The 22577-nt window shown below is 44.1% G+C and overlaps 1 protein-coding gene across 1 annotated transcript in view; it reads right to left on the bottom strand.

The window, feature by feature from the left end:
* LOC311149143 (receptor-type tyrosine-protein phosphatase F-like) overlaps positions 1 to 22577 on the bottom strand; it is a gene marked incomplete at its 5' end in the record, with an annotated part of 221916 nt that overhangs the window by 20000 nt on the left and 179339 nt on the right. Inside the window, 7 exons of the mRNA XM_084186230.1 lie at positions 3850 to 4043; positions 15312 to 15617; positions 19496 to 19640; positions 20035 to 20168; positions 20988 to 21181; positions 21386 to 21627; positions 21936 to 22081. Of these exons, the coding sequence (XP_084042356.1) occupies positions 3850 to 4043; positions 15312 to 15617; positions 19496 to 19640; positions 20035 to 20168; positions 20988 to 21181; positions 21386 to 21627; positions 21936 to 22081 (1361 nt within the window). The remainder of the gene's footprint in view (positions 1 to 3849; positions 4044 to 15311; positions 15618 to 19495; positions 19641 to 20034; positions 20169 to 20987; positions 21182 to 21385; positions 21628 to 21935; positions 22082 to 22577) is intronic.

The following is a 22577-nucleotide window of genomic DNA, read 5'->3' as shown; positions in this document are numbered from 1 at the left end:
TCTATAGAGACGATCCACAGCCACAGTAAAACTGCTAAGGGATTTTAAAAGCTTCCTTCAACTGAAAAACAACACACTACTAGGCCTACGCTCTTAGAAAAAAGGGTTCCAAAAAGGGTTCTTTGGCTGTCCACATAGGATAAATCTTTTTGGTTCCAGGTAGAACCCTTTTCAGTTTCAGGTAGAACCCTTTTGGGTTCCAGGTAGAACCCTTTTGGGTTCCATGTAGCTGGAACCAAAAAGGTTTCTTCAAAGGGTTATCCTATGGGGACAGCCGAAGAACCCTTTTAGGTTCAAGATAACACCTTTTTGTATAGTGATAACAGCTTATAGTCTGGCTAATGTGTTAGGTTCTCTATCACTAAAATGCTGTTCTCGCTCTCTATGCCATTGATTGGTAGGTCTATAGTGATTACAGCTTCTAGTCTTGCTAATATGTTTCTCTGCAACAAGCTTCTCTCTGTCCTTGGGTGTGTAACATTGTATAAGCGACCAAGGGGAGTGGTTATGGCCTCTTTCTAACAGATCTAGTCCCCAGACTTCATCAGTAGCAGGAGCCAGAGAGCCTGTTTTTCAGGGGGCTGACAAGGACGCGGGTGCCATAAATATGGGCACAGCACAGCTAGCTGCCGTGGTATGAGGAGCTCTCCCTGGCATAAAGATCTGAGCCTGGCAAAACAGCTCACTTAAAGTGATTCAGCACCGCACCAGGGACGGAATCAATCCATCCCAGAAAAGTGTGTGATGTGTATACAACAGACCGAGAGAGATCCAACAACACAGAGTGTGTGTGTGTGTGTGGGTGTGTGTGTTGTATACGACAGAGATCCAAACACACAGTAGAAAGATTCAACCAAATAAGGCCATATGCATGCATGGCAGAATAGATTCCAATGCAGAGGACAAAGGAAACTACTGCAGTGCAGACTATTTATTGATTCTAATATGAAAACACTCCACTGGCTTGGCAAGATACATTTAATGAGAAACATTACAAATAAAAACAGACAAAACTCTATGAAGGAAGGTAGGAGGAAAAAACTGTGTGTGTGTGTGTGAGTGTGTATGCGTGGATGTTTGCGTACGTGTGTGTGTGTGTGTGAGTGTGTGTGTATGCGTGGATGTTTGCGTACGTGTGTGTGTGTGTGTTGCTCCACACTGTACGTGTAGAGACACGTCAATTTTGTGACTTACGCCAGGGGGAGAATGTAAATGTATCACAGATTGTATTTTTTTATTAGGATCCCCATTAGTCAACGCCAATGGCGATAGCCAGTCTTATTGGATCCGACACATAACGCAAAATACATTACAGACAAAATACTTTACAATTTACATTCAGTACATTTAAAACATTTCACATGTAGTGTGCGTGTGTGTGTGCGCATCTATCAGTAACACATGACACACATACAAAAAACTGGTCACATGGGGGAGAGGCGTTGTGCCGTGAGGTGTTGCTTTATTTGTTTTTTGTTCACTTGCACTATATGAGATGGAAAGGAGTTCCATGCAAACACGGGTCTATATAATACTGTACACTTTCTTAAATTTGTTCTGGACCTGGCGACTGTGAAAATACCCCTGGTGGCATGTCTGGTGGGGTAAGTGTGTGTGTAGTGCTATGTGTAAGTTGACTATGCAAATAATTTGGAATTTCCTACATATTAATGTTTCTTATAAAAACAAGAAATTATGCAGTAAGTCTTTCCTTAACTCTTAGCCAAGAGAGACTGGCATGCATAGTATTGATATTAGCCCTCTGATTACAATGAAGCGCAAAACGTGCGGCTCAGTTCTGGGCCAGCTGCAGCTTAACTAGGTCCTTCTTTGCAACACTTGACCATATGACTGGACAATAATCAAGATAAGATAAAACTTGAGCCTGCGGGACTTGCTTTGTAGAGTGTGGTGTCCCCCACAAAAAAATATAATATTCAAGACAGTTTCCTGAAAAGCACATTCACTCACAGGGTGAGTTGTGTGTTTGTGTGTGTGTGTATGACTGTGTGTACGCACGTGTGTGTGTGCACATCCATGTGTGTGCATGCGTACATGCTTGTGTGTGTGTGTGTGTGTCATTGCCTGTATCTATGTGTCATAAATGTGGTAGGGGGATGCAGAAGCAGAGGACTTTATCAAGCCCTGCTCCTTGCCCAGATAAGACAGGAATGTACCTCATGAAGGAAATCGGAGGTGAGACGTATCTCCGGGAGAGAGAAAAGAAAGAACAATGTGAAATGACTGGAACAATCGGCCCTCACACCGTATGTGTACATGACCTTTCAGCTTGGCCAAGAAGTGGTGCAGTGTGTGTGTGTGTGTGTGTCTGTGTCTGGTGAAGGAGTGGTGCATCACAGAGACCAGATACAGCAGCCATCAAGAAAACAGGGATTTAAGAAATTGTATTTTGGGTGGCTGTCTGATAGCAAGGTCATGGCAAAATGGTTGGTCAACAGTAATGTGGTGGAACCAGCCTGATCTCCCAATTTCACTGTGAAGTAAAAGGAATGGTGAGGTCAACATGCTAGGGATGCTAGGGATGATCAATTCTAATTTAGAATGTGATTTCCCACATGTGTAAGGGTCATAGGGCTCTGGTCAAACGTAGTGCACTATGTAGGGAATAGGGTGCCATTTGGTACAGCATTACAGCTTTATGGCAAAATATTTGTTAAAGTGTAAGGTTCAGAGACAAAATATATTCACGGCACATCAACAGAAATGTCAGTGATGTGGATAATAACTCTGCCTGAACGAACCGCTGTGACGCAGCATCAGAATCAGACATGGTATCTGGTGAATCGTCTCGTTGTACATATCATCACACCTCTATACCTACCATGTCAGCTAGGCTTGTCTGCAGTTATTTGAGGAGAATGGCATAGCGTGCTAGCACTGACAAGCTGGGAACTGGAGGAGGACTTGACACTGTGTGCTTCAGAGAGAAGGAAGGCATGCTCTCACAAGCTCCTAATATGACTAGAGATCCTCTTATAAGCATTCCTAATACAACGAGAGGGAGAGCGAGAGAGAGAGAGAGAGAGAGAGAGAGAGAGAGAGAGAGAGAGAGAGAGAGAGAGAGAGAGAGAGAGAGAGAGAGAGAGAGAGAGAGAGAGAGAGAGAGAGAGAGAGCGAGAGAGAGAGAGAGGTGTGTCCGTGTGTGTGAGCATTCCTAATCAGGATTAAATCTATGCTTTTTCATATTCCTCATTTACGATTACAACAACAAGAGGGTGAAAAACACAGCAACAATATGAAATACAATAATTTTCCTGGAATAACAAGGCAGTGAGTTTACCTTCTCATCTACATAAAAGGCAGGCCACACAGCATTTATATCTAAATATAAAATCACCAAATACATTTTCATCATCAGCATAGCTAGAGACTGAACACTGTAATTTTTGTACTTTCATCACCGCCCAAATCCGGGGGATTTGTTCACTGTGCTTTTTAAAGGCACATACACAAAGGACATACACAGGAAATACACAGAACCTTTTCAATCACGTTAAGAGGAGTGACTAATTAACTAATCATAGTGATTACCTGACCACAAAGAGTAACGATCATTACCTACTGAACAAACTCCTTCTCCCCCAGTTATCCACCATGAGTGACTGAAAACTGTGTGAGGTAAATGGGAGGGCTCTTTGAGAGTTTGAGAGATCTGGGTTCTTTGAGCGTTTGCTTGAGCCTTCCTGGAGTGCCAAATGGGCAGGCAAGCTCAATCAAGCACAGCTTATGTATTAATTTGTTTTGCAGTTAAAGTATTAGAAATATTTCAAATACCAATTGAAACCCAGGTCTGACTGGGACATTGTGGCAGTGGCACTGGGACAGTACCTGTGCCTCAGGTAGGGAGACGTCCTTGATGTTGGGCTGGCCTCGTGGCTCTCCATTCTCCAGTCGTGAGTAGACCACCTGGTACCCCCTGATCTGCCCGTGCTGTTTCACCTGGAGAGGAGGCTTCCACGTCACCCTCAGGGCTGTGGAGTTCAGGGCATCAGCCTCCACCTTCCTGGGAGGGGCTCCGGGCACTGCGGGAAGAGGATAACAGGTAACAGAGGTTACGTAACAATTTAGCGTAGGTAACAAGTTAAGCTTCAGCTCTGACGGAGGGTTACAGCTAGGCTTAAACCTGTGCCCGAAATGGCACCGTACAGTGCTTGCAAAAGTATTCATCCCCCTTGGCGTTTTTCCTATTTTGTTGCAATACAACCTGTAATTTAAATTGATTTTTATTTGGATTTCATGTAATGGACATACACAAAATAGTCCAAATTGCTGAAGTGAAATGAAAAAAATAACTTGTTTCAAAAAATTCTAAAAAATAAATAACGGAAAAGTGGTGCGTGCATATGTATTCACCCCCTTTGCTATGAAGACCCTAAATAAGATCTGGTGCAACCAATTACCTTCAGAAGCCACATAATTAGTTAAATAAAGTCCACCTGTATGCAATCTAAGTGCCACATGATCTCAGTATATATGCACCTGTTCTGACAGGCCCCAGAGTCTGCAACACCACTAAGCAAGGGGCACCACCAAGCAAGTGACACCAGGAAGACCAAGGAGCTCTCCAAACAGGTCAGGGACAAAGTTGTGGAGAAGTACAGATCAGGGTTGGTTTATAAATAAATATCAGAAAATTTGAACATCCCACGGAGCACCATTAAATCCATTATTAAAAAATGGAAAGAATATGGCACCACAACAAACCTGCCAAGAGAGGGCCGCCCACCAAAACTCATGGACCAGGCAAGGAGGGCATTAATCAGAGAAGCAACAAAGAGACCAAAGATAACCCTGAAGGAGCTGCAAAGCTCCACAGCGGAGATTGGAGTATCTGTCCATAGGACCACTTTAAGCCGTACACTCCACAGAGCTGGGCTTTACGGAAGAGTAGCCAGAAAAAAATAAAAATAAGCAAACACGTTTGGTGTTCGCCAAAAGGCATGTGGGAGACTCCCCAAACATATGGAAGAAGGTACTCTGGTCAGATGAGACTAAAATTGAGCTTTTTGGCCATCAAGGAAAACGCTATGTCTGGCGCAAACCCAACACCTCTCATCACCTCGAGAACACCATCATCATGGTTGTGGCAGCATCATGCTGTGGGGATGTTTTTCATCAGCAGGGACTGGGAAACTAGTCAGAATTGAAGGAATGAATAAATACAGGGAAATTCTTGAGGGAAACCTGTTTCAGTCTTCCAGAGATTTGAGACTGGGATGGAGGTTCACCTTCCAGCAGGACAATGACCCTAAGCATACTGCTAAAACAACACTCGAGTGGTTGAAACATTTAAATATCTTGGAATGGCCTAGTCAAAGGCCAGACCTCAATCCAATTGAGAATCTGTGGTATGACTTAAAGATTGCTGTACACCAGCGGAACCCATCCAACTTGAAGGAGCTGGAGCAGTTTTGCCTTGAAGAATGGGCAAAAATCCCAGTGGCTAGATGTGCCAAGCTTATAGAGACATACCCCAAGAGACTTGCAGCTGTAATTGTTGCAAAAGGTGGCTCTACAAAGTATTGACTTTGGGGGAGGTGAATAGTTATGCACGCTCAAGTTTTCTTTTTTTTTTTTCTTATTTCTTTTTGTTTCACCAGAAAAAAATATTTTGATTCTTCAAAGTGGTAGGCATGTTTTGTAAATCAAATGATACAAACCCCCCAAAAAAAGCATTTTAATTCCAGGTTGTAAGGCAACTAAATAGGAAAAATGTCAAGGGGGGTGAATACTTTCGCAAGCCACTGTATTTCAGATGCACCCAGAGAATAATTGAAGATGCCAACCAAGCCTGTTTCAAACACTGTGCTCTATAGCTAGCTAGATCTTCATCGGAATGGCATCAAAGCTTCATCAAAGAAACAGACCTATTGAGATACATTGAAAGGTCTGTGGAGGTTCAAAGGTAATATGAAGGTAGCATAGATCCCTTTGAAGGTTAGATAAATCAAAGCGTCTCGTGGTTCCGTCAGCAGCTGGGTTGAGTGGCCAGACTTTATGCTTCATGGCAGAGGAAGAGCAGAGCTGCTATTTAAACAGGCTTATTATGAGCACCTCCAGGATGCATGATCAGCAACCAGGGGAGGTTTTAAATTAATACAACTATGACTTCAATAAAATTTAGCCGAGATAGCTTGGCTAGATCATGGTAGTCAATAGGAAGCCGCGGAGAGTGAGGAGGACAGGACGGGAAGCGGTAAAGGAAAAGGCCTGTATTAAGAGATTAATACATAGATATAAGCAGACTGTTAGTGTAGTACTCTACCCAACGCAACACCACGTAGCCTAACAGAGAGGAAAAGCTCAGTATCTGCCAGTCAGCACTATGCAGAGCAGCTCTGCTAATTGGAACCATTTAACCTCATATTACATCTGCAAGCTTCCAGAATCCTGCAGAATCGTGCCGCCTCGGCCGACCTTCAGAAGACCAAAAGTCAATATGGCTTTTGTATTAACAGATAAACACAAAGCCCATGTCTACGTCCCAAATTGCACCCTGTTCCCTATACAGTGCACTACTTGTCAAAAGTAGTGCACTATGTAGGCAATAGGGTGCCTTTTAGAACACACTCCATGCCTGTGTAAAATGGTAGAGGAACAGAAGAAGAAAACCCCAGCACGTATCCAGACATACACATGATGCTGTTGAAGTCTTTGAAGTTCGGTCTTCAAGGATTTCAATCCAGAGTACTGCTGGGTGTAAATTGTCCATCCTTTCTTCAGACTTATCCAAAGGGTGCATACACTTTAAAAAATGCCGGGTTGTTTGGATGACAAAACTGCTGGGTTGCAGGTATTGGGTCACTTAGTTGGGTTGTTTTCTTTAAAAAGAGCAAGGTTGGGTTGTTGATGCTGGGTTATTGAGATATGACCCAGCGGGTCTGATGAGAAGACTGGAGGTGTGGCTTAGTAGGGGTGTGGCTTTCAGATAGCTATTTTTGAACACTCGTGACAGTAAATGTAATTCCGATTGATCTGTTCTGTTATATTGCATATCAGATGTTGAGGTTGAACACTAACATTTTTGTAGCTTTGAGGAAGCGGTGTACACAAGTGTATGAGTTTCTTAAGAGCCTATGGACAACCCAATGTTGGGATAATTACCACTTTGTTACAGTATGGAAATAACAATATTATAAATATTATATTAGAATATGTAAAGCGCAAAAATGTTGAAGGACATTTTTTATTTGCAGTGTACAAACTTAACATGATTAAGATTAATTAAATTTACTCTCACAGGTGGCCAAAAATAACTGTCTGAAAGCCACACCCCCAAAAAGCCACACCTCCTGAAAACAACCTAAGGTTTACGTTAAAAAAAGACCCAGCTGCTGGGTCAATCCAGCATTAAAGTAAATAAAACCCAACTGATGGTTAAATGAACCCATGTTTGGGTTATCCCAATATCCCAACATGTTTGGTTATTCACGCAACCCAACTGGCTGGGTCAAAATAACCCAGTGTGTGTTCTGTCCAATATTTACCCAGTGCTGGGTTACCTAATAACCCATATTGGGTTGTTTTTAACCCATAATATTTTAGAGTGTAACAATGAACCCTATTGTTTTCAAACAACAGACTATCATCTCTCACTGTTGGGGCTGCACTGGGATGTTTACCTCAAACTGAGGCCAGCAGCGATAGTCTGTCTCCATCGCTCTCTCCATCCATCGCTCCCTCCCTCTGCCCCCACCTCTCTTTCTTACTCAATCCCTCCCTGGCTGTCTGCTACTCATCAGAGAGACAGAGAGCTCCCACTCACTCCCATGGAGTCTCCATGGAAACCGAGGTGCAGAGACAGAGTAGGTTCATGCCGTGTTCTCTTGTTTCTAGAATGTCCCCTCTACTCAGGCCCACATGAATGAAGTTGCTAATGCACTTTTTCTCTGAATCCCACTGCGTGAAGGCAATCAAGCGCACATCATGTGCTTGTCAGTTCAGGGCAGCGGGAAAATGATTCAGCCGGTAATTCGATAAAGATCTGGGACAGATTGGGAATGTATGGTCCCAGTCACTTAAAGGGCCACTAGTCCCAGTGTGGCAGAAGAGATGGAGAGGAAAGGAGAGAAGGATCTGACGTCAGAAAGTATTCACACCCCTTTTCCACATTTTGTTGTGTTACAGCCTGAATTTAAAATTGATTAAATTGAGATGTTTTCTCACTGGCCTACACACAATACCCCATAATGTCAAAGTGGAATTATGTTTTGTATAATTTTTTTTTCAAATTAATTAAAGGTGCAATATGCAGAAATAGCATGGCCATTTCCTGGTTTCAACATTTTGAATAGTACGACTAATTTAAGTTAATGTGATAAAATAAGCAATGTGTAGTGTAGAGAATCCTAGTACCATCTAAACTGCTGTGAAATATCTTTAAATATATATATATATATATATATATATATATATATATATATATATACAGTGGGGAAAAAAAGTATTTAGTCAGCCACCAATTGTGCAAGTTCTCCCACTTAAAAAGATAAGAGAGGCCTGTAATTTTCATCATAGGTACATGTCAACTATGACAGACAAAATGAGAAAAAAAAATCCAGAAAATCACATTGTAGGATTTTTAATGAATTTATTTGCAAATTATGGTGGAAAATAAGTATTTGGTCAATAACAAAAGTTTCTCAATACTTTGTTATATACCCTTTGTTGGCAATGACACAGGTCATACGTTTTCTGTATGTCTTCACAAGGTTTTCACACACTGTTGCTGGTATTTTGGCCCATTCCTCCATGCAGATCTCCTCTAGAGCAGTGATGTTTTGGGGCTGTCGCTGGGCAACACAGACTTTCAACTCCCTCCAAAGATTTTCTATGGGGTTGAGATCTGGAGACTGGCTAGGCCACTCCAGGACCTTGAAATGCTTCTTACGAAGCCACTCCTTCGTTGCCCGGGCGGTGTGTTTGGGATCATTGTCATGCTGAAAGACCCAGCCACGTTTCATCTTCAATGCCCTTGCTGATGGAAGGAGGTTTTCACTCAAAATCTCACGATACATGGCCCCATTCATTCTTTCCTTTACACGGATCAGTCGTCCTGGTCCCTTTGCAGAAAAACAGCCCCAAAGCATGATGTTTCCACCCCCATGCTTCACAGTAGGTATGGTGTTCTTTGGATGCAACTCAGCATTCTTTGTCCTCCAAACACGACGAGTTGAGTTTTTACCAAAAAGTTATATTTTGGTTTCATCTGACCATATGACATTCTCCCAATCCTCTTCTGGATCATCCAAATGCACTCTAGCAAATTTCAGATGGACCTGGACATGTACTGGCTTAAGCAGGGGGACACGTCTGCCACTGCAGGATTTGAGTCCCTGGCAGCGTAGTGTGTTACTGATGGTAGGCTTTGTTACTTTGGTCCCAGCTCTCTGCAGGTCATTCACTAGGTCCCCCCGTGTGGTTCTGGGATTTTTGCTCACCGTTCTTGTGATCATTTTGACCCCACGGGGTGAGATCTTGCGTGGAGCCCCAGATCGAGGGAGATTATCAGTGGTCTTGTATGTCTTCCATTTCCTAATAATTGCTCCCACAGTTGATTTCTTCAAACCAAGCTGCTTACCTATTGCATATTCAGTCTTCCCAGCCTGGTGCAGGTCTACAATTTTGTTTCTGGTGTCCGTTAACAGCTCTTTGGACTTGGCCATAGTGGAGTTTGGAGTGTGACTGTTTGAGGTTGTGGACAGGTGTCTTTTATACTGATAACAAGTTCAAACAGGTGCCATTAATACAGGCAATGAGTGGAGGACAGAGGAGCCTCTTAAAGAAGAAGTTACAGGTCTGTGAGAGCCAGAAATCTTGCTTGTTTGTAGGTGACCAAATACTTATTTTCCACCATCATTTGCAAATAAATTCATAAAAAATCCTACAATGTGATTTTCTGGATTTTGTTTTCTCAATTTGTCTGTCATAGTTGACGTGTACCTATGATGAAAATTACAGGCCTCTCTCATCTTTTTAAGTGGGAGAACTTGCACAATTGGTGGCTGACTAAATACTTTTTTCCCCCACTGTATATATCTACAGTACCAGTCAAAAGTTTGGACACACCTACTCATTCCAGGGTTTTTCTTTATTATTACGATTTTCTACATTGTAGAATAATAGTGAAGACATCAAAACTATGAAATAACACATATGGAATCATGCAGGAACCAAAAAAGTGTATTTTATATTTGAGATGCTTCAAAGTAGCCACCCTTTGCCTTAATGACAGCTTTGCACACTCTTGGCATTCTCTCAACCAGCTTCATGAAGTAGTCACCTGGAATGCATATTAATTATCAGGTGTGCCTTGTTAAAAGTTAATTTGTGGAATTTCTTTCCTTCTTAATGCGTTTGAGTCAATCAGTTGTGTTGTGACAAGGTAGGGGTGGTATACAGAAGATAACACTATTTGGTAAAATACCTAGCCCATATTATGGCAAGAACAGCTCAAATAAGCAAAGAGAAACGACAGTCCACCATTACTTTAAGACATGAAGGTCAGTCAATCCAGAACATGTCAAGAACTTTGAATGTTTCTTCAAGTGCAGTCCCAAAAACCATGCTATGATTTTGATGAAACTGGCTCTCATGAGGACCGCCACAGGAAAGGAAGACCCAGAGTTACCTCTGCTGCAGAGGATAAGTTCATTAGAGTTATCTGCACCTCAGATTGCAGCCCAAATAAATGCTTCACAGAGTTCAAGTAACAGACACATTTCAACATCAACTGTTCAGAGGAGACTTCATGAATCAAGCCTTCATGGTCTAATTGCTGCAAAGAAACCTCTACTAAAGGACACCAATAAGAAAAAGATACTTGCTTGGGCCAAGAAACACAGGCAATGGACATTAGACCGGTGGAAATTGTCCTTTGGTCTGGAGTCCAAATTTGAGATTTTTGGTTCCAACCACTGTGTCTTTGTGAGATGCAGAGTAGGTGAATGGAAGATCTCCGCATGTGTGGGTCCCACCGTGAAGCATGGAGGAGGAGGTGTGATGGTGCTTTGCTGGTGACACTGTCAGTGATTTATTTAGAATTCAAGGCACATTTAACCAGCCTGGCTACCACAGCATTCTGCAGCGATACACCATCCCAACTGGTTTGCGCTTAGTGGGACTATCATTTGTTTTTCAACAGGACAATCACCCAAAACTGTTCCGCATCAGATGACATGGACTCCACAATCACTCTACCTCCACCCAATTGAGATGGTGTGGGATGAGTTGGACCGCAGAGTGAAGGAAAAGCAGCTAACAAGTGCTCAGCATATGTGGGAATTGCTTCAAGACTGTTGGAAAAGCATTCCTCATGAAGCTGGTTGAGAGAATGCGAAGAGTGTGCAAAACTGTTATCAATGTAGAAAATAGTAGAAATAAAGAAAAACCTTCGTGTTACGTTACAGCCTTACCCCCTCATCAATCTACACACAATACCCCATAATGACAAAGCAAAAACAGGTTTGTAGAAATGTTTGCTAATTTATTAAAAATAAAAAACTGAAAAATCACATTTACATAAGTATTCAGACCCTTTACTCAGTACTTTGTTGAAGCACCTTTGGCAGTGATTATAGCCTCGAGTCTTCTTGGGTATGACGCTACAAGCTTGGCATACCTGTAATTGGGGAAGTTTCTCCCATTCTTCTCTGCAGATCCTCTCAAGCTCTGTCAGGATGGATGGGTTGTGTCGCTGCACGGCTATTTTCAGGTCTCTCCAGAGATGTTCGATCGGGTTCAAGTCCTGGCTCTGGCTGGGCCACTCAAGGACATTCAGAGACTTGTTCCGAAGCCACTCATGCGTTGTCTTGGCTGTTTGCTTTGGGTTGTTGTCCTGTTGGAAGTTGACCCTTTGCCCCAGTCTGAGGTTCTGAGCACTCTGGAGCAGGTTTTCATCAAGGATCTCTCTGTACTTTGCTTTGTTCATCAGCCACGATCCTGACTAGTCTCCCTGCCACTGAAAAACATCCCCACAGCATGATGCTGCCACCACCATGCTTCACCATAGGGATGGTGCCACGTTTCCTCCAGATGTGACGCTTGGCATTCAGGCCAAAGAGTTCAATCTTGGTTTCAATCTTCTCATGGTCTGAGAGTCTTTAGGTGCCTTTTGGCAAACTCCAAGTGGGCTGTCATGTGACTTTAACTGAGGAGTGGCTTCCGTCTGGCCACTCTATCATAAAGGCCTGATTCGTGGAGTGTTGCAGAGATGGTTGTCCTTCTGGAAGGTTCTCCCATCTCCACAGAGGAACTCTGGAGCTCTGTCAGAGTGACGATCAGGTTCTTGGTCACCTCCCTGACCAAGGACCTTCTCCCCCGATTGCTCAGTTTGGCCGGGCGGCCAGCTCTAGGAAGAGTCTTGGTGGATCCAAACTTCCTCCATTTAAGAATGACGGAGGCCACTGTGTTCTTAGGGACCTTCAATGCTACAGAAATGTTTTGGTACCCTTCCCCAGCTCTGTGTCTCGACAGAACCCTGTCTCGGAGCTCTACGGACAATTCCTTCTACCTCATGGTTTGGTTTTTGCTCTGACATGCACTGTCAACTGTGAGACCTTATATAGACAGGTGTGTGCCTTTCCAAATTATATCCAATCAATTGAATTTACCACAGGTGACTCCAATCAAGTTGTAGAAACATCTCAAGGATGATCAATGGAAACAGGATGCACCTGAGCTCAATTTCGAGTGTCATAGCAAAGGGTCTGAATACTTATGTAAATAAGATATTTCCGTTTTATTTTAATACAATTACCAAAAATTCTACAACCCTGTTTTCACTTTGTCATTATGGGGTATTGTGTGTAGATTGATGAGGAAAAATAAATAATTTCATCCATTTTAGAATAAGGCTGTATTTTAACAAAACAAATACTTTCCACCATTAAGGACAGCTAGACTTTGCTCTGCTGCTCTGCTCTGCTGAGTATAGGCCGTGAGATTGGCTTCATTTTATTAATTGTGAGTCAGAGGCCCAGTGCACACTAACCACATTTTCACAGAGCAAATGAGACTTCACTGTGAATGGACAGGGTGCCAGGCAGGCAGCTCTGTGGATGTTGCTGTGCTATGGGGGTGGGAGGATCATTGGTGTGTGTGTGTGCGAGAGAGAGAGAGAGAGAGAGAGAGAGAGAGAGAGAGAGAGAGAGAGAGAGAGAGAGAGAGAGAGAGAGAATGTAGATAGAGAGAATGTAGATAGAGCAGAGGATGCTGCTGCACTGAGAAACGGACAGATGCTGGAACAATCCAGGGAGAGATGAGAGCTCAAAGTCAAACGGCGCAGAGAGATGGAAAGAGATGAAAAGAGTGTGAGATTAGAATGCAGTGGGTGTGTAGAGAAAAAATGTAGCAGAGAGAGAGGGGGAGAGAGAGGGAGATGGAGAGAGAGGGAGGGAGGGAAAGAGGGGGAGATGGAGCAAGAGGTGGAGAGAGAGGGAGGGAGAGAGAGGGAGATGGAGAAAGAGGTGAAGGTTAGTGGATGTGAGTGAGTGGGAGAGGAACAGTATGCTTAACTAAAACAATGGTTCTGCTTGTCTCTTGTGAAGGCATTATTGGCTGTTTCTAGTCTTTATATGAAAGCCCTGCTGTCACTGTGAAAGACAAAGAAAAACAAAGAGAGGGGAAGAGATGGATAAAATCAGAGAGCGAGAACGAGAGAGAGAGAGAGAGAGAGAGAGAGAGAGAGAGAGAGAGAGAGAGAGAGAGAGAGAATGAGAGATAATACGATAAAGAGACCCTGCTATAGCCGTTACATCAGTCCCTGTAGCTCTCTGACCCGAAATAGGACTGTAAAAGACCTACTTCTCCCAGAACGCAAAAAATGGGAACAACAAAGAGAAAAGAAAGCAGCTGCTTTGCACCGTAGAGAGAGCAGATGAGTAGCCATTACAATTCTCTCTGCCCCCCACCCCCCAGAGACAGGTCTCGTGCTCGGGAAATATAGACACAGACAATTCAAATGTAATAAAGTCACCAGGGATTGGGAATCAAATTAGGAAGATGTCAAGAGCACATGCTGTTTTCATTTGTTAGCTGTGGTCACCACAGACGGACAGGCGGCTGGAGAACGTTGCCGAAAAACCCTGTTTTATCAGATGGAGAAAAAGTGGAGGAAAGGCTCCAGTCCACACACTGTGCTAATGGACGGATAGCTGGAGAAAGAAGAAACGCAGCGAAGAGAAGAGGAAGAACCCTCCACACTGCGCCCCATCAAACTTATTCGCTGATAGTTAGATTTTCTCCATTGGCTCAGGAAAAGAGCCTATTGCATTCATGGTTACGATGTGGTGGTTTGAGTCTTAACGTAAGAATTTTGTGTAATGGCGTCTTAGACTAAGTGGACACAGATGCTGGACTGTGCTGCTGTGACGCAAGGCGGTATGCTATGTGTGCGTCCAAAATGGCACCCTATTCCTTATATAGTGCACTACTTTTGACCAGAGACCCATAGGGAATAGGCTGCAATTTTCAGATGTGCCCTCTGTCAGTAATAAACACACAGAGTGTGCTCACTGGGTGAAGCAGAGCTGACCATCCTTATGGGCTAGCCTCCGACAGCCCATTTAGCCACTCACCACAGCACTTCAGATTAGAGCTGTTATCTATATGATGAGATGGAGCCTGTCAGATCCCCACTCAAGACAACACAGACTGCCCAGCTGGCTGCCAGGTTAGAGAAATGACAGCATGCTCAAAGACAGGAAGAAGAGAGTGGTCAAAGAAAACCAGACAGGCCGTTAGAAAGAGTAGAGGAGCAGTACTAGTAGAAGAGTAGTAGTGATAGAAGAATCCTGGTGCTGGGTTAGTGCCAGTAGTGTGCCCAGAGAAAGAGGGCCTTGCCTGGCTAGAGAGAGGCAGAGATAGGCCGCTGGGGAAGGCCCAGTGCTGAGAACAGTAGTAGTAACAGTACATTTACATTTAGTCATTTAGCAGACGCTCTTATCCAGAGCGACTTACAGTTAGTGAGTGCATACATTTTTCATACTGGCCACCGGTGGGAATTGAACCCACAAGCATGCGCTTGCTCTACCAACTGAGCTACAGGAGTACAACAGCAGGGCTGGGTTAGTGCCAGTAGTGCTTCCCCAGGAAAGTCCCCAGCCTGACCATGGCAGAGAGGAGCAGAGATGCCAGACAGAGGCAGAGACAGGTCAGGGGAAAGCAGCAGCAGTAGTAGTAGTAGTAGTAGTAGTAGTAGCAGCAGTAGAGACCCAGTACCAGGCTGTATTAGTGCCAGAAATGCTTCTCCGGTGAAGGAGGCCCTAGCCTGCGCCTAACCATGGACATACCATCCTCCTTGGTCCTGATCCGGGCTGCGGGGCTCTCTGGGCCTGGGCCTATGTCCGTGTGAGCCCTGACCCACACCTGGTACTCTGTCCACTTCTCCAGGCCCTTCAGTATGTAACTAGAGACGTCTGCCCCGATGACCGACACCTCGTGGCGCTGCAGGTCCTCTCCGGTGGCGGCCTTGTAGGCCAGTGTGTAGCGGACGATGTCCCCATGGCGGCTGGCTGCAGGGGGCGCTACCCAACTCACCTTGATGCTGGTGGAGCTGAGGCTCAACAGGAGTACCTCCTGGGGTGGGGCTGAGGGGGCTGGGGGGGGGGGGGTCAAGCAGGAGGGATTGGAGAGGGATGGAACAGGAGTGCGTCCCAAATATCACCCTATTCCCTTTAAGTGCACTACTGTATAGGGAATACGGTGCCATTTGGGACGCACCCTAGGCCTTCTGGACTGGGAGGGGGAGCTCCATATACTTTAGCCTATAACTCTTTACCAATGTGTGTTAGAGTAATCGTGTGTGTAAGGCAGCCTGAAATGAGTTTTTAAATGAGGTACAGTAGGTGTATATATAAATACATATAAATAATTTGTTATCAGGTGTTTTTCTTCTATCAAAAGGTGTGTTTATTTTATTTTCTAGTCTCCTGGCTAAGCCCACGATTTTACACAGTCCAGAAGTAAAACAAATACTTAAAATGTAAAACAGGCACATAATACAAATGAGCAAAATAAATGTTTCAGAATATCACGACACAGTGAATATGAACAATGGAATGGTGGTGGGTGGGTGAGGGATACTGAGGGACCACTGTGTGGAAGAGGAACTTTAACATGCCTGCTTGTGGTTCTGGCAGCCAGAGCAATGAGGCAGCAGGACACAATATGCTTTCAATATGTCATGTCTGGTTGGTTGGTGTGAAAGAGCTAATCCTTGACAGGTCATTCCTTCCTTCAAAATACAGACGCCCAAGTGATGAACAGAGTTCAAATACAGATTGAAACATAGAGAAAAAACAGAGGCTGCATCCCAAATGGCACCCTTTTCCCTATATAGTGCACTACGTGGCTGAACCTTTTTGGGTATATTCATGTGGGAGTAGATGAGAGGAAGAGACTATGTGTGGGAGACAAATTGCAACAGCTATGTTTCAAATAGGAGCAGGGTTGTAGGAAATACAAAAAGATAGAGAGGGAGGCAGATATATAGAGAGGGTGATATAGATATAGAGAGAGGGAGATATAGATATAGAAAAGGCAAATAAAGACAGGGATAGATAAAGAGAGCGAGATAATTAAATGGTGAATGGGTGAGAATATTGAGGACAGAGATAGTAATAGAATTGTGATTTTGAGAAGGGGAATAGAGCAGAAAGATTGAAATGCAGTGAAAGGAGGAAAAGTGGAAGTTATTGAGACAAAGACAGAAAGAGATTGAGAAGGACAGATAGAGACTCTTTGCTGTGTTAGAAACCTTCTTGCAATGGTGACTCAGTGACTCTGTGTGTCAATGGGCAGGCAGATAAGAGACTGACTTCAGAGAGAGAGAGAGAGAGAGAGAGAGAGAGAGAGAGAGAGAGAGAGAGAGAGAGAGAGAGAGAGAGAGAGAGAGAGAGAGAGAGAGAGAGAGAGAGAGAGAGAGAGAGAGAGAGAGAGAGAGAGAGAGAGAGAGAGAGAGAGAGAGAGAGAGAGAGAGAGAGAGAGAGAGAGAGAGAGAGAGAGAGAGAGAGATCCAATTCGGGACCTATGTTCCTATGGGAATCAAAGCCCTGCCTGGTCCCTCAAAAGTAGTGCACTAAATAGATAATAGGGTGCCATTTGGGATGCAGCCTGTCTCCCCCCTTTCCACACATGAAGGCTTTCACAGCTGACAAGTAAAACAAATGGCTGAGAATAAGCTCTGATTCCTTTTGGGAACCCATCATAAATATTTCAGTTTCCAACCCCTAGATCTCCTGGAGAGACTGTGCTCGGTGATGTGAGTGGAGGTTGAGGCAGTGACAACAGCAGAGGTGGCTGGTTATGTGCTAAAAACTGTTAGTGTCGGGTAGGTGACAGTGATTGTGTTGGTGGATGCCAAGGCCATACAGTGGGGGAAAAAAATATTTAGTCAGCCACCAATTGTGCAAGTTCTCCCACTTAAAAAGATGAGAGAGGCCTGTAATTTTCATCATAGGTACACATCAATTATGACAGACAAATTGAGGAAAAAAAATCCAGAAAATCACATTGTAGGATTTTTAATGAATTTATTTGCAAATTATGGCGGAAAATAAGTATTTGGTCACCTACAAACAAGCAAGATTTTTGGCTCTCACAGACCTGTAACTTCTTCTTTAAGAGGCTCCTCTGTCCTCCACTCGTTACCTGTATTAATGGCACCTGTTTGAACTTGTTATCAGTATAAAAGACACCTGTCCACAACCTCAAACACCTGTCCACAACCTCAAACAGTCACACTCCAAACTCCACTATGGCCAAGACCAAAGAGCTGTCAAAGGACACCAGAAACAAAATTGTAGACCTGCACCAGGCTGGGAAGACTGAATCTGCAATAGGTAAGCAGCTTGGTTTGAAGAAATCAACTGTGGGAGCAATTATTAGGAAATGGAAGACATACAAGACCACTGATAATCTCCCTCGATCTGGGGCTCCACGCAAGATCTCACCCCGTGGGGTCAAAATGATCACAAGAACGGTGAACAAAAATCCCAGAACCACACGGGGGGACCTAGTGAATGACCTGCAGAGAGCTGGGACCAAAGTAACAAAGCCTACCATCAGTAACACACTACGCCGCCAGGGACTCAAATCCTGCAGTGCCAGACGTGTCCCCCTGCTTAAGCCAGTACATGTCCAGGCCCGTCTGAAGTTTGCTGGAGTGCATTTGGATGATCAAGAAGAGGATTGGGAGAATGTCATATGGTCAGATGAAACCAAAATAGAACTTTTTGGTAAAAACTCAACTCGTCGTGTTTGGAGGACAAAGAATGCTGAGTTGCATCCAAAGAACACCATACCTACTGTGAAGCATGGGGGTGGAAACATCATGCTTTGGGGCTGTTTTTCTGCAAAGGGCCCAGGACGACTGATCCGTGTAAAGGAAAGAATGAATGGGGCCATGTATCGTGAGATTTTGAGTGAAAACCTCCTTCCATCAGCAAGGGCATTGAAGATGAAACGTGTCTGGGTCTTTCAGCATGACAATGATCCCAAACACACCGCCCGGGGAACAAAGGAGTGGCTTCGTAAGAAGCATTTCAAGGTCCTGGAGTGGCCTAGCCAGTCTCCAGATCTCAACCCCATAGAAAATCTTTGGAGGGAGTTGAAATCCGTGTTGCCCAGCGACAGCCCCAAAATATCACTGCTCTAGAGGAGATCTGCATGGAGGAATGGGCCAAAATACCAGCAACAGTGTGTGAAAACCTTGTGAAGACTTACAGAAAACATTTGACCTGTGTCATTGCCAACAAAGAGTATATAACAAAGTATTGAGAAACTTTTGTTATTGACCAAATACTTATTTTCCACCAAAATTTGCAAATAAATTCATAAAAAATCCTACAATGTGATTTTCTGGATTTTTTTTTCTCATTTTGTCTGTCATAGTTGACGTGTACCTATGATGAAAATTACAGGCCTCTCTCATCTTTTTAAGTGGGAGAACTTGCACAATTGGTGGCTGACTAAATACTTTTTTTCCCCACTGTACATAAAGACGTATAGTACAGTGCGGGGCCATGTTTCATTATAAACTCTAAAACTATAATAACAAATGATGGTGACATTTATGATGTAGCCGTGTCTTCTGGGCAGCAGCCTGTTTGGGGTTACTGGGTTCTACATCATACTGGAAATGAGTATGTTCTGTATGTGTGTACTCAGTCATATGTGGTGCAATGGGTTTATCATACTATTTGTCAAAATGTGCAATGGTCTACTGGTAGTGATTTGTTATCGACTGACTGCAAATATGGAGAAGGAATGTTCCTCACAGTGAGAATTCATTAAAGTCCTAGAGTAAAGCTTGTTCGAGCAAAAAGGTTTGCCATTAGAAGAGGAAAAAGCCTCTGTTTGTGTCTGGGCGTTGGGATGTGGACCAAAAACTACCCCTATGGTCAAACAGTCAGCTCCAGGTAAAGAGAGCTAAAAAAGCTATAGGTTTGGGTCTGGGAGTTGGTACAGTACTTACTGGACTGGGCAGTCCTGGCATCAATAGGTTGGGTGTAGACGCCAAGACCCATCTCAGAGCGAGCAGCCAGGGAGAACATGTAGAGGGTGTCTGGCTTCAGACCCTCCACAGCATAGGACCCCGCTGGAGGGAAGGTCACATGGAGCTGAGGGAGACAACAGGCAGAACAGATGTTAGTCAAAGTCTCAGAAGAGTCTAGCAAAAAGGACCCAGAAACAAATGTTGTCTGCACTAGCTAGATCGCTACTCTATTTATATTTATGTCTGTCACTAGAGATTGTTCAAAAAGCACAATGAGAACTGTAGATATTGTAATCCTCAAAGTTAATATGTAACACTTCCACATAAAAAAGTACACAAAGTAGGAATTACATTTTGGATCCTATATTGCATTTGCAACACCTGAAATGTCTTACAGAAAGTCAACTGACAGAGAAAAGCATAAAAGAAACCTTCGAGACGGATAACACTGGAGTAGGGGGATTGTATTATCAGTAAGGGTATGATGTGCTGGGGACAGGTTTACAGTTATAATTTACCTTGTTGCCCGAGTTAGCCTCCCAGTACATGAGCTCGTACTTGGTGATCTGATCCTGGACAGGCCACAGCCACGACAGCATGATGCGGGTGTCCAACTCTGCCTCCGCCTCGAAGCTAGATGGCTGGGCTGGTACTACAGGCAGAGAGAAAGAGAGAGAGAGACATTACCTTAAACACTGCTCTCAGGATACATAGGGGTTACGTCTTAATTCTGCTGCAGCATGCACTCCTCCCCATCCATCTAAAAGCATTGGAATGTCTTACACCAGTTATTTCCTTTTAACCACAAAGGGAAGTACACACTTTGTACAGAGGGGTAGATGACTTGGACTGGGACAAAGTGAATTACTCAGTGTGGAATCATATAGACTATTGTAGAGTCTGTAGACATGCTATGAGACACAGGAGATGCACTGTGCTTTCACATGAATCACTCCATAATAGCGCTGAGACTACGCTTTCACAAATATCAGCAATATACAGAACACCTTCTCAAGTGGCTCCTTTATACCTTTAAAAGCTAGAGTAAATCTACAGTACAAAGAAGCCAATTGAGAAGACTTTCTGCACAACAAAATAATTCAGTGGCACTGCATCACTTTATCACTTTTGTTCTCAAAGGTGTCAGAAGAGGAGGAAACTGCTTTGTTTCTTTGAGGACACAGCACAGTAGATAATATGCCCTTGTGGATATGGATTATCACTCAGTGAAAAGTGAAACCTCTATTTGGGAGACTTGGGCTTCAAGATTGGCCTACAGTTGGTTAAGGAGCTGAAACAGACGTAACACACAAAGTGCACCCTGTTTCATACAGTGTCCACTTACCACCTAGGTAGTGTCCCTACTTCATAAGTAGCAGTGTCCGCTCACCACTCCCCTGCTACACAAGTTGTACACTTACTACCTAGGTAGTGTACTAGGTACTGTCCCTCCTTCAGAGTGTCCACTCACCTCCCTGCTGGGTCTTGACCTGCAGTACATCAGATGGAGGTCCATCCCCTACAGAGGTGAACCCCAGCACCCTGAGGCTGTAGGTGATATCTGTGGTCAACCCTGAGATGGTGGTCAGTCTGCTGTCATCAGTGTTGTGTTTGTGCCACGCACTCAGCGGGGCTCCGAGGTCCGAGCTATAGTACACCCGGTACCTGAGAAGTGGGTTAGAAAATCAATCAATCAATCAATCAATCAACAAAATGAAACATACAAATAATCAGATGAAGAGACCTGTTATATCAACCTTTAGCTGTATGACATTTTCTTGTACAGGCTTCATAAAGCATGTAGGCCTTATAAAGAGTTTATGAAGGCTTCATTAAGCCTTCAAAAGATATATTCATAGAATATCCTACCCTCTGATCTGTCCATTAGGCTCCTCGGGCGGCTCCCATTGGACCAGCATGGTGGATGCGCTGAGCATGCGAGCCTGTACAGCCAGCGGTGGAGAGGAGGGAGCCTGCTCACTGGTCCTGGTGTCCACGAGGCTGCTGGGAGGGCCACGCCCAATGTTGTTCACCGCCATGACTAGGAACTCATACTCAGAGTAGGGGCTGAGCCCGCCGATGCTGTAGCGCGTGGTGGCTACTCCGTCGACCTAAAATATAATGATATCATAATAATATGGTCATTTACAATTTACAATTACAATTTACAATTTAGTCATTTAGCAGACGCTCTTATCCAGAGCGACTTACAGTTAGTGAGTGCATACATTTTCATACTGGCCCCTATCCAAAGTGACTTACAGAACTGTCAACATTGACCCTGACACATACTGTACATTCAGTATATGTGGCCCATGCAGGAATGTAACCCATAACCATCTGGGAATGGAACCCACAGCCTTGGTGTTGCTAGCACCATGCTCTAACCCACTGAGCCACTGGAACCATCGGACCGTACCTCCTGGAAGCCGTTGTCAGAGACCTTGGCCCGGTACTGGATGACGTAGTAGGACACAGGCTCAGGGTTCCCAGAGTCCCAGGTCAGAGTGACGCTGGTGGCTGTGGTCTCAGTCACGATCAGGGAGGTGGGGGGCTTGGGCAGGGCTGTCAGATAGACCATAGAGGGAGAGAAATACACAGGTCATGGAAGCTCACAACAGCAAAACAATACATTTCTGTTTCAATGGACAATAAAGTATACTATTCCATTCTATTCTATTTTATTCTATTCCATTATATTCTCTCATCCTTCGTCCACTCCTGCTAACATAATACTACAAATAAAGACCTAAAAAAGGCTGAAAGTGCTATCTCACTAATGCAGGCCCCAGAGCTGTGAGCAGCAACAAGAGAGAAAAGAGCGAGAAGGACAGCACTCACATCCTATCAGTCAATCACTATTCAGTGCCTGTCTCTTTCAGTCCCTCACCTGTCACTGGAGGGGCCAAGCCAGCCATGTTCATTATCTCTCAAAGCAAAGTGTCTCTCACCCAGTGTGACCATTCAGCGCTCTCTTGCTCTCTTTGTCGCTCTCTCTTTCTTTTTCTCTCTCTCGCTATATATATATATAGATAGAAAGCCCATTCTCTCCTTCTCTACT

This window comes from Coregonus lavaretus, assembly GCF_964263955.1.
Source record: "Coregonus lavaretus genome assembly, chromosome: 21".
Lineage (NCBI taxonomy): Eukaryota > Metazoa > Chordata > Actinopteri > Salmoniformes > Salmonidae > Coregonus > Coregonus lavaretus.
This window is presented reverse-complemented; position numbering and strand designations above follow the sequence as displayed.